This window comes from Homalodisca vitripennis, chromosome 5 (assembly GCF_021130785.1).
Source record: "Homalodisca vitripennis isolate AUS2020 chromosome 5, UT_GWSS_2.1, whole genome shotgun sequence".
NCBI classification, from domain to species: domain Eukaryota; kingdom Metazoa; phylum Arthropoda; class Insecta; order Hemiptera; family Cicadellidae; genus Homalodisca; species Homalodisca vitripennis.
In genome coordinates, this window is record NC_060211.1 from 173,115,441 (window position 1) to 173,128,049 (window position 12,609).

Consider the following 12,609-nt stretch of genomic DNA (forward strand, 5'->3'; position numbering starts at 1 on the left):
GCTTGGATTGGTGGACAAAGTGATCAGGGATACTCCCATATTTACATTAACAAACAAAATTAAGCTAGCATTTTTAACACTTTAGACAGAGCCAATATTTTAGCGTTTTGTGCAAGTAATTTTTTATTATGTATTTTGAACTGTATTTACAGTATAATAAGTTAATCAATTACATGGAAACATTTAGTAGAATTATCAATGCCAAAATACAATAACCACTAGTTGTAAATCATGTAAGATACCTTTTCTAAGAAATACTGCTTAGCACAAGAAATAGAGCTTTTAGCAAACTTAACACATGGGATTTTTGAAAAATGTTGGAGTCATAAAAGTGAAGATGAATATTTATATTTATATATTTCTTGTTGTTACAATTTCATTGATGTTGAAGAAACCTACTTGCCCAAATCGAGGGAAAAGGAAGTGGAAAGAAACTGTGAAAATCAAAACCACAACATTCAGATATCAGCTTATTTATTGATCCACTTAACCCCAACATATAGTTTCTTATGTTAGTAAACAACCGATTAATTACTTCTGTTAAAAACATTTTAACAAACACTTTCAAGATTTTATGCCAAATAGAATATTTTATTCATAGATTATATGCGATTTATCTGTGCAGATCTTTGCTTGGCAACACAAAACCGCGTACGCGCGCGGCCACGCGATCCTATTCCACAAACTCCATTCGCAAGGTATCGGAATTCAAATATAACTCGACAAATATATTTAACAAAAATAAATACAATATATATAAAAAGTGGTTTTGTCGCATATCTATGAGATGCAAACTCTTGAATACAATTGGTCGCAAAAATATAGAAATAAATCTATAAAATAAGTGAAGGAGGTTTCGACGCACGCGTGGGGTGTCGGGACACGCAGCCATCATTGCACGAGCCATCAGCCAGACGTCCTTCCATACCTGTGCAACACACAACACAATCACTCAGAAAAAGTCAAGGAATTTGGGGTGCCAGTAGACACAGCCATCATTGCACGAGCCATCAGCCAGACGTCCTTCCATACCTGTGCAACACACAACACAATCAATTAGAAAAAGTCAAGGAATGTTGGGGTGCCAGTAGACACAGCCATCATTGGCACGCGCCATCAGCCAGACCTCCTTCCATACCTGTGCAACACACAACACAATCACTTAGTAAAGTCAAGGAATTTGGGGTGCCAGTAGACACAGCCATCATTGCACGAGCCATCAGCCAGACGTCCTTCCATACCTGTGCAACACACAACACAATCGCTTAGAAAAAGTCAAGGAATTTGGGTGCCAGTAGACACAGCCATCATTGCACGAGCCATCAGCCAGACATCCTTCCATACCTGTGCAACACACAACACAATCACTTAGTAAAAGTCAAGGAATGTGGGGTGCCAGTAGACACAGCCATCATTGCACGAGCCATCAGCCAGACGTCCTTCCATACCTGTGCAACACACAACACAATCACTCAGAAAAAGTCAATGAATGTGGGGTGCCAGTAGACACAGCCATCATTGCACGAGCCATCAGCCAGACGTCCTTCCATACCTGCACAACACACAACACAATCACTTAGTAAAAGTCAAGGAATGTAGAGTGCCGGTAGACGCAGCCATCATTGAACGAGCTATCAAGCCAGACGTCCTTCCACACCTGCGCAACACACAACACAATCACTTAGTAAAAGTCAAGGAATTTGGGGTGTCGGTAAACGCAGCCATCATGAACGAGCTATCAAGCCAGACGTCCTTCCACACCTGCGCAACACACAACACAATCACTTAGTAAAAGTCAATGAATGTGGGGTGTCGGTAAACGCAGCCATCATGAACGAGCTATCAAGCCAGACGTCCTTCCACACCTGCACAACACACAACACAATCACTCAGTAAAAGTCAAGGAATGTAGAGTGTCGGTAAACGCAGCCATCATGAACGAGCTATCAAGCCAGACGTCCTTCCACACCTGCGCAAACACACAACACAATCACTCAGTAAAAGTCAAGGAATTTGGGGGGTGTCGGTAAACGCAGCCATCATGAACGAGCTATCAAGCCAGACGTCCTTCCACACCTGTGCACAACACACACACAATCACTCAGTAAAAGTCAAGGAATGTAGGGGTGTCGGTAAACGCAGCCATCATGAACGAGCTATCAAGCCAGACGTCCTTCCAACCTGCGCAACACAACACAATCACTCAGTAAAAGTCAAGGAATGTGGGGTGTCGGTAAACGCAGCCATCATGAACGAGCTATCAAGCCAGACGTCCTTCCACACCTGCGCAACACAACACAATCACTTAGTAAAAGTCAATGAATGTGGGGTGTCGGTAAACGCAGCCATCATGAACGAGCTATCAAGCCAGACGTCCTTCCACACCTGCGCAACACAACACAATCACTTAGTAAAAGTCAAGGAATGTGGGGTGTCGGTAAACGCAGCCATCATGAACGAGCTATCAAGCCAGACGTCCTTCCACACCTGCGCAACACAACACAATCACTTAGTAAAAGTCAAGGAATTTGGGGTGTCGGTAAACGCAGCCATCATGAACGAGCTATCAAGCCAGACGTCCTTCCACACCTGCGCAACACAACACAATCACTTAGTAAAAGTCAAGGAATGTGGGGTGTCGGTAAACGCAGCCATCATGAACGAGCTATCAAGCCAGACGTCCTTCCACACCTGCGCAACACACAACACAATCACTTAGTAAAAGTCAAGGAATGTGGGGTGTCGGTAAACGCAGCCATCATGAACGAGCTATCAAGCCAGACGTCCTTCCACACCTGCGCAAAGACACAACACAATCACTTAGTAAAAGTCAAGGAATGTGGGGTGTCGGTAAACGCAGCCATCATGAACGAGCTATCAAGCCAGACGTCCTTCCACACCTGCGCAACACAACACAATCACTCAGTAAAAGTCAATGAATGTGGGGTGTCGGTAAACGCAGCCATCATGAACGAGCTATCAAGCCAGACGTCCTTCCACACCTGCGCAACACAACACAATCACTTAGTAAAAGTCAAGGAACACTTTTTACATATCACCAGTCAGTACTGACTTCTAAATGAAACTCAAGACACAAAACATTAATAATCAAAGTTTATGGAATGTTTTGTTATCCCTCACCAAACCACTCAAACTTCACTACAGATTTGTATTGATGGTGTAACAAAAAAGACTGTGCTGGCCATAGCCATATGAAACATTTTCAGATTCTATGTGCGATTCTAAGCTAATAATAAAGAATAACATTTTTTTCCAATTTTCACTTCGTTTAGCCGCTAGCCGCCGTTTGTATTTTTTTGACACATTATGATCTCTAAAACTGGTTCAGCTAGAGAAACCAAATGAGGAAATAATTGTGTTATTTTCTTCAATATTAACAAAATGGCGTCTGTTGGAAGTTTTTAAAGCCAAACAACAACAAAAACCAGTAGTTTTGAAAAATTCCCTCGAAAATGAACCGTTGCAATTGTAATAAAATTTTCCAAATAGTTAATGTCTAGTACTTTTTTATAACTATACTAGTTTTCTGTTGTTTGACTTTAAACATTTTTAACAGACGCCAGTTTGTTAATATCAAAACATTTTTTTATATATTTCCTCTTACCTATTCAAACCCATGTGCCAAATTTGGTTTCTTTAGCTTAACTAGTTTTCGAGATAATAATTTGTTAATAACAAAATAAAAAATGGCAGCTAGCGGCTAAACGAAGCTAAAATTGGAAACAAGTTTTTCTTAATTTTTAGCTCAGAATTACACACAAAATTTGAAAATGCATAGCCAGCACAACCTTTTTTATACACCCTGTATATTATAATATTGAATTGTTCTCTCTCAGCAACTTGTGATCAAGACTCTCGACAGTTTTATCCTGTTACGTGGTAGACAGCCACTATCGCGATGGATGTTTTGCTTTCGTCGCCATCAGTGCGGGACTGCTGCCGCATTCCGGAATGATGGCGGAGAGGAGGCATTAGTAGATAAGATAAGATAAGGAACTTCACCCAACCCCAATTGTTGTAATAAAAGGTAAATTACGCTCCCGCAGAATACAAAACCTCGTTACTGGGTGAGGCTTCGTATATGAAAGTCAGCAAGGATTGGCTACACAACATGCAAACTAAATAGATCCATAATTTATAATGAATTTTTTCAGAATCTATTTCCGAGCCGCCATTCTTTACAAGTACGAGATATTCGATATGTGGATTGAGTGGTGACTATCTTAGGAGGTGATAATTAATTAATTAATTAATTCAAGTAAGTAACAGGTACGAGCAAGGTCTGATTGAATTACTGCTGTCAATTATGAAAATGATATTTGTCACTTTACAGGAACAGAGAGGGTGGTGTGTCACATTAATATTCACTCTTGTGCAACTACTTTAATTGCAAAGGAAAATGGTGACCTCTGCAAGATTTTACACTCAGAAGCAATAGCAATTAGTATAATTCTAATTAAAGGTTCCCAAAATCTTCATAAAAGAACAATTTTGGACTACTAGTAGTTTTAAATGTTATGTAGCATCGTCAGGTTTTTAGATGATATACCCCTAAATATACAGTTTAACTAGGAGATTGTATAAGTATATTTTTAAGTTTATTAAAAGTTTCAGCTCAGATTATGTTTAGTATTTACTTGAATACCAGTTGATATAATTAATTACGTATATTTAAAAGCAAATAATTCAATACATAAATAAACAAACTTAACCTGATTATTTTGTAAAATGCATTACTGCCATTCACATTTTACTTAAGGGTTAACTAAACTGCTTTCAAAATAGCATGTTAGCTGTGTGCCAGTTTCCGTAAAACCAGAATCCATGTTGGAATACAATATTCAAATTACAATCTAAATTATTTTAAACGGGCTACTGTACGTATCACAACGCTACAAATTCAAGATTTATTCGGGAAAGGACAGACATGTTATAAATACAAATGTTCCCTCTAACAGAGAAAATACACCTACAAAACAATGGAGGGTCAGAAGTTTCAAGTTTTAAAGGTGGAAATAATTCAAGGTACATGTGTGTGAGTGTGCGTGCGCGCGCGCGCGTCTATATATAGTCATACAATAATATGACAAATTCCACAAAATATAAGTTTACAAGTGCCTATCCACAGGGTTGCTACAGAAGTCCAATAATGAAATTCCCTGACTTGAGACCGGATTCCCTGACATTTCCCTGATTTCCAGTCCTGTTTTTTCCCCTGACTTTTCCCTGACTTCCCTGATTTCCCTGACCTGTAGCATCCCTGATCCATCTTGAAAGGAAACATTTTTTGGAATTCGCCTGAAAAGGTTCTAAGAAAAAACGAAACCGGATCAAAATCGGTCAAGTCAACGCATTTGTTCAGTGGGCTGTAAGGTCAGCCCCACTTACATATTATGTGTTAACAAGATAATGTGCTAGGTGTGGGTGACACATTACAAAAGTAGGTTCCATTAGAGGTACACTATAAAATACCAAAATGGCGGCTTACAGTTTACTATTCAGCCCTACTGCTATAACGCCAGACAGAGTTACGCAAGTGGAACCCCCCCCCTGAACGCCCTGTACCCTGACTCCCCCCTCAACATCAAAATTCTGCCTTACACAACGATTACAGACAATACTGACATAACGTAGCTATGGTAGAAAGGGTTGATTCAATTGAACTTTGAGTTTAGCTCCAGTTCACCTTCCTTTTATTGCAGAGTCTGGTATCTGACCCTGTCTCAAGACTTGACTCCTGGAATCTGGAGTCATGTTCGTCTGAAGGGATACAAAGAAAGTTGATTACGAAAAAGCTCAAAACGAAACATTTACATCGTTACGACATCGATATAATGTTTCGTTTTAAGCTTTTTCGTCGTCGACTTTCTTATCAGACGAACATCTGGATCTCTTCAGACGAACATGTCTCCAGGATTCCAGGAGTCAAGTCTGAGACAGCGTCAGACACCAGTCGCTGCAATAAAAGGAAAGTGAACTGGAGCTAAACTTAAAATTAAATACTGACATGACTGTAAACGCCTTTACACGTTCGTTACCTTAGGAACTCTAACATATGTACAACATGTATATCTAACAAGATATGAAATTTACAATCCAGGAGTACGCAATATTATACAAGGCAAATTAAAAATCGGGACCCGTCTCTTTATTGCAAGTTTATATAAGGAGATATACTTTGGATGGTGGTGCAATATGGAAAGTTTCATTTGGTAATTTAGAAAATTGTTGTGTCCCCAAAAATACGGGATTTTGGGAGCAACTAAAATTTTGTTAATGTAACCACATCGAAAGTAATACCTCATTTTGAAAAGCATACAAAAATAAATACACAGCGTTGAGGGGGATTCCTGACTTTTTATTTACCCTGTAGAAATCACCAAGGGTAAAGTGGGGAAAGAAAAACTTTGTTTACTCGTGGATACAATAATCGAGGATTTAGCATAAGACCGTGGTTGCCCTTAAAACCAGTAAAACAATGTTAGAATTTTATTTTACCTATAATACTGATCTATTAACCCAAAAAACAATACTGTTGTAACTTGCATCAAGAGGACATATGTGTCGAGTTTCATGTCGCTACGACCTTTCTATCACGACGGTTAGACAGACGGACAGTCCACAAAACGACTCTGAGAATCTCTAAGGACCCTAGCGCGGTTTCTAGAACATGCATACCGGCTGGTGTACTAAACACTCTATTAGATCACGCGGAACAATGTCCGTAAAGTACAATAGTACAAGTTCAGCGCTACTTTAATTATAACATAACTCTGATATATGGACAAGATGCACCGGCAGGCCTCGAGTGCACTGTAATTATTACACCGCCAGCAGCTGCATCAATGGATACACAAGGCCAAGGCTCGTCATTCAGACAACAATCTCATTAAATGCTGCTCCCACTCGTCCCCGCCCACCACTCAGACTGTCTACGTCTCCTGTTTGATAACTAATTAATTATTTGTGATCCGACCCAAGCAGCGTAGTTCAAGTTCTACAACTCATTCTCGGAACGCGTTCGGTAAACTGTGCAACGACTTCGTTGCCTTTAAAATACATTTTCATCCGTCCTCAAAATTTGATTGATGCACTGAATTTTCAAGTTTACCCTTCTTGTGAATCTAAAAAACTAAGAGTAAAACCCTACCGTTGCATTTCTAATCCAAAGTAGGTATTGTATGCATCTTGACCTTCCCAAAAATCAATTAGGAACCAGGAAATTTTCTTTGATGTGGTGCTTTTAAAATACAGAATGTTGAGTTTAGCTTCATTTCATCTTCCGTTCAGTGCAGCGTCTGAAATCTGATGCTGTCATAGACTTGACTCTTGCAACATGGAGTCCACGTCTGTCTGGAGATCCAAAAAAATCGGCGACGAAACGAACACCATCATTTCGACACCAGAGACACCTAAACTACAAAATACGTATGTCTCGTTTACCAGCATCCATCTAATGTGATCTACATGAACATTGTGTCCTCTTTGTTACATCAGGAGGACGTCTTTGTCACCGACATTTTTGGATCTCTCCAATCGGACGTGGACTGCAGACTCCAGGACTCAAGCTGCACTAAGTGAAAGGTGAAATGGAGCTGAACCCCAGAGTAGCACTGAATCTACTCTTCCCACCGTAGCTACGTTATGTATATAGTAAATCGATATTACAAGATTTAGAAACCATAGAAAACCATTACGAGTACATTACACAATTCTGAAGGAGGATTTATGTAATAAATAGAGGCCTAGTGTCTTACATCAATTCTGAATAGCTCACCTGGTATTAAAGGATCTGGAAGAGCTTCTTGAGCTCAACCATGAGTTGCCAGTCAGTCTTGAGCAAGTCGTCTCTGAAGTAGTCCTTGCAGGCGTCTATTGATTGTCGACTTATCTGAGAACACAACACATATATGAGAGCGAGAAGACGGTCGGTAGTTACTACATCGCGAGTATTTACTGATCGTGGAGATGTATACTGGATACTAAATATCTGGCCAATGCCTGGTCTTGGAGATGAACAATAGTAATTAGTGAACGTGGAGATAAACTTTGGAAAGTAGTGAACGTGGAGATGAAAAGTGGGCTCTAAATATTTGAGCATTATCTTATCTTGGAGATAAACAATAGCAAGTAATGAACGTGGAGATAAACTGGGGAAAGTAGTGAACGTAGAGATGAAACGTTATCTAAGCATTGCCTGATTAACAGTGGAAGGCACTGAACGTGGAGATTATAAGTGGGCTCTAAATACCTTAGCACTCCCTTTTCTTGGAGATAAACAGTAGGAAGTAGTGAACGTGAGGATAAACCGAGGAAAAGGGGTAAACGTGGAGATGAAGGGTAGGGTCTAAATACCTGAGCATCGCCTAATTTTGGAGATAAACAGTTGAAAACTAAATCTGCAATTATTAAAGGTTATAAATAGGTACAGTACTAAATATTTGAGTATCCTCTGCCAAACAGAAACGAACAGTTAATAACTAAATTACAGAGCATTTCCATATCGTGGATAGAACTATGAACACGTACAAAAACTCTGAAGATTTCATTGCCACATATTAGAGGGTGCAGTCGCTTGTGATCGTAGAGTAGTTTAGAGGTGAGCAGTAAGCACAAAATCAGAAACGATTTTCCTAACGTGTTTTGCATATTATAAACAACAACGATTTTTCCTCCCAGCCCCACGAGAACTATGAATGGTTGTAAAAATAAGTTGGAATGGTAATGATGAAATGGTTGGTGTGGTTGGTGGTGAGTGTAAGGTGTGAGTGAGTGTCAGTAGGCAGGACCGGCTAGCCTACACAGAGTGTTCTGTCACACCAACACAGGACAAGAGGTCCTTTCATTCACACAGTGGGTTGGGCTGGCCTGTCTACAGACTACACTGTCACTGTCTACTATAACTGGATCAGATATTAATAATAAGAGGTGCCACAAGGTTTTGTTCTAAACCCTGTCATTTTCCAGTCATTTCCTAAAACGTTTTACCTATCATATCATCATTAGCTGCTTAAAATAAAAAAAAACCACGTAGAGAAATCGGTGACAAGATTCGTATTTTTAATATATTATATACTAGCAGTTTCCCGCGGCTTCGCACGCAATTTCCTCTTGAAAGACATTACACTATATTCACGTATTCATTTTCTATCACATTTTAAACATTCTTGAGATAATTAATAGTCGTTCCTTCGTGAGCCTCTTGGGCCCATTACGAAGGTATGTACCATAATTCCTGCCTATATCTTTCGTGGTGTTTGCTAGGTGTTTTTATATGGATGATTCTCGATAAACTAATTAGAATAAAAAGAATCAAATTCGGTCTGTTAAAACTAATTGTCTGTCTAAGATATTTCCAGAATTATATTTCGATCTAACGAAATTAAATTACCTTATGCGCAAACATTCACGGCTTTGTACAATGAGGTGGGTTTTATAACAGCGTTTCATAGTATTTTCATTGCATTAGATAGTTGATAGATCATTGGTGCAATCTAAGTTTAAAATTAGGCAATAACGCCTTCCATGCAATCTGCATTACACTACTGATCAAGCACTTTAAAATAATAATTTTCTAAATTTTAAATGTAAACAAATGTTTTGCCTCTTTGATGAACTTCAGTTGAAAGTATTAACAGCAGTTAAGTATAAGTTCACTTTGTATTACGTGTCGTAGCGCAGTCTGCCGGACCGAAGGTAAAACATAAATAAAATATAAATAAAACATTAATTAAATAAAAAATTAAAATTGGACAGAGTGGTAAAGCTAAACCATTCTCGAATATCCTTCAACACACACAAAAACTTTCGACATAATCGGTCCAGTCGTTAGGAGTTAGTGACACACACACGCACACAAGAAATATATATATATATATAGCATACAATAGTTCACTCGGATATTTAGACGTAATAAATCCTGCAGTTTGTACGAAAAGTGCGCAAAATGAGAACGTGATGCGGTTATAACGTATTTATAAAAGCTCTCTTATATACTTTAAGCATAAGCATTCATACAGCTGCGAAATCATTCTTTGCAAATGATATTAAGTGCGAGTTATTTAGAAGGGAACATGAAGCCTTGATCAATATCAACCGATTATATTTATTTATACATACACAACGTACCGGTATTATGACTTTAACGGTTGGTTTATATCTTGATATACCGTAACTAAATTCCCGTTCCATCAATTGAATTGGAAACTACGTAATTAAGGAAGTTTCCCTGCGATAGAAACTCAACACAGGCTTGAATAAAAACCCCGTCTTCAATGGCATCGGCGGTAATTCACGGGAGAAGCGAAGAATGGCAGGGGGTAGGTGACCCAGTAGCGTTAGGGTGAATGGAACCCCACGTGTACCATCGGGTGGTGACGTCACCACTGGCACGTGCACGACCTACTGACGTCATAGCCACCCGCTACCTCGTTCTTTGTCACAGCGAGAATATACAATTTGTGTTTAAAATTAGGTTATACCACACTTTGGAGCCTAGAAATAGTGCTTTTAATACATAAAACATTTATTAAAAAACTATATTCTTGCTAATTTTAACCATCATATAGGTACAAGACTTACGACTGATTTATTGAAACAGGTCCAGAATTATTTTCGAGGCGACATTTAATTTTATTAAAATGTGCGTTAGCGAAGCCTATCACTCGTGGAGATGGACAAATTTCATTTCTGTCTGTCTGTCTGTCCGTACATATCTCGAAAACGAACTGACTCGTATAGTTTGTACGAAACTTTATTTCTATATGCGGAACACGGAGTTCGATGATGGTGCATGTCATTCCATAGAGTTTTGGCTAAGCGTTGGCGAATATCTTTACATTGGTCTTACGGGTAACTATGATGGCAACAGGAAATTAGCAGAATAAATACATTTGTAAAAAAATGTAGTACAAGCATAACATGTGACAGATTTTAACACATGCAACTTAACTATCCCAACACATACGGTTAACTGGTGTGTAGATTTTATTATTGAAGCACTGATACGAAAGGCAATTTAAGAACTAAACAAATGAGTGACCCGTGTGGATTGTGGTGAAATAAGGCGACCTCAGCATCACATCCTCAGACAGGACTGAGGACCACTCCGACTCAACTATCGGTGCACCCAACCATCAGGGACGATATTGACCTCCTCCGACTGCCAGAAGGGCGACTGCTGTGGCGACCTCAGCATCACATCCTCAGACAGGACTGAGGACCACTCCGAATCAACTATCGACGCACCCAACCATCAGGGACGATATTGACCTCCTCCGACTGCCAGAAGGGCGAGTGCTGTGGCGACCTCAGCATCACATCCTCAGACAGGACTGGCGACCGCTCCGACTCAACTATCGATGCACCCAACCATCAGGGACGATATTGACCTCCTCCGACTGCCAGAAGGGCGACTGCTGAGGCGACCTCAGCATCACATCCTCAGACAGGACTGAGGACCACTCCGACTCAACTATCGATGCACCCAACCATCAGGGACGATATTGACCTCCTCCGACTGCCAGAAGGGCGACTGCTGTGGCGACCTCAGCATCACATCCTCAGACAGGACTGAGGACCACTCCGACTCAACTATCGATGCACCCAACCATCAGGGACGATATTGACCTCCTCCGACTGCCAGAAGGGCGACTGCTGTGGCGACCTCAGCATCACATCCTCAGACAGGACTGAGGACCACTCCGACTCAACTATCGGTGCACCCAGCCATCAGGGACGATATTGACCTCCTCCGACTGCCAGAAGGGCGACTGCTGTGGCGACCTCAGCATCACATCTTCAGACAGGACTGAGGACCACTCCGACTCAACTATCGATGCACCCAACCATCAGGGACGATATTGACCTCCTCCGACTGCCAGAAGGGCGACTGCTGTGGCGACCTCAGCATCACATCCTCAGACAGGACTGAGGACCACTCCGACTCAACTATCGATGCACCCAACCATCAGGGACGATATTGACCTCCTCCGACTGCCAGAAGGGCGACTGCTGTGGCGACCTCAGCATCACATCCTCAGACAGGACTGAGGACCGCTCCGACTCAACTATCGATGCACCCAGCCATCAGGGACGATATTGACCTCCTCCGACTGCCAGAAGGGCGACTGCTGTGGCGACCTCAGCATCACATCCTCAGACAGGACTGAGGACCGCTCCGACTCAACTATCGATGCACCCAACCATCAGGGACGATATTGACCTCCTCCGACTGCCAGAAGGGCGACTGCTGTGGCGACCTCAGCATCACATCCTCAGACAGGACTGAGGACCACTCCGACTCAACTATCGGTGCACCCAACCATCAGGGACGATATTGACCTCCTCCGACTGCCAGAAGGGCGACTGCTGTGGCGACCTCAGCATCACATCCTCAGACAGGACTGAGGACCACTCCGACTCAACTATCGATGCACCCAACCATCAGGGACGATATTGACCTCCTCCGACTGCCAGAAGGGCGACTGCTGTGGCGACCTCAGCATCACATCCTCAGACAGGACTGAGGACCACTCCGACTCAACTATCGATGCACCCAACCATCAGGGACGATATTGACCTCCTCCG

The 12,609-nt window shown here is 41.2% G+C and overlaps 1 protein-coding gene across 3 annotated transcripts in view; it reads right to left on the reverse strand.

The window, feature by feature from the left end:
• Nucleotides 1-457: 457 nt before the first annotated feature.
• LOC124363186 (eukaryotic translation initiation factor 5B) overlaps nt 458-12,609 on the reverse strand; it is a 120,587-nt gene continuing 108,435 nt past the window's right edge. For 2 of the 3 annotated variants that reach the window (XM_046818338.1, XM_046818336.1), the window contains 2 exons: nt 7,799-7,912; nt 458-928 (listed from right to left, as the gene is read on the reverse strand). In XM_046818338.1, the coding sequence (XP_046674294.1) occupies nt 7,805-7,912 (108 nt within the window). In that variant the 3' untranslated portion in view covers nt 458-928; nt 7,799-7,804. Of the gene's footprint in view, nt 929-1,496; nt 1,553-7,798; nt 7,913-12,609 lie in introns of those variants that run through there. The other variant, XM_046818337.1, reaches the window with a different exon arrangement.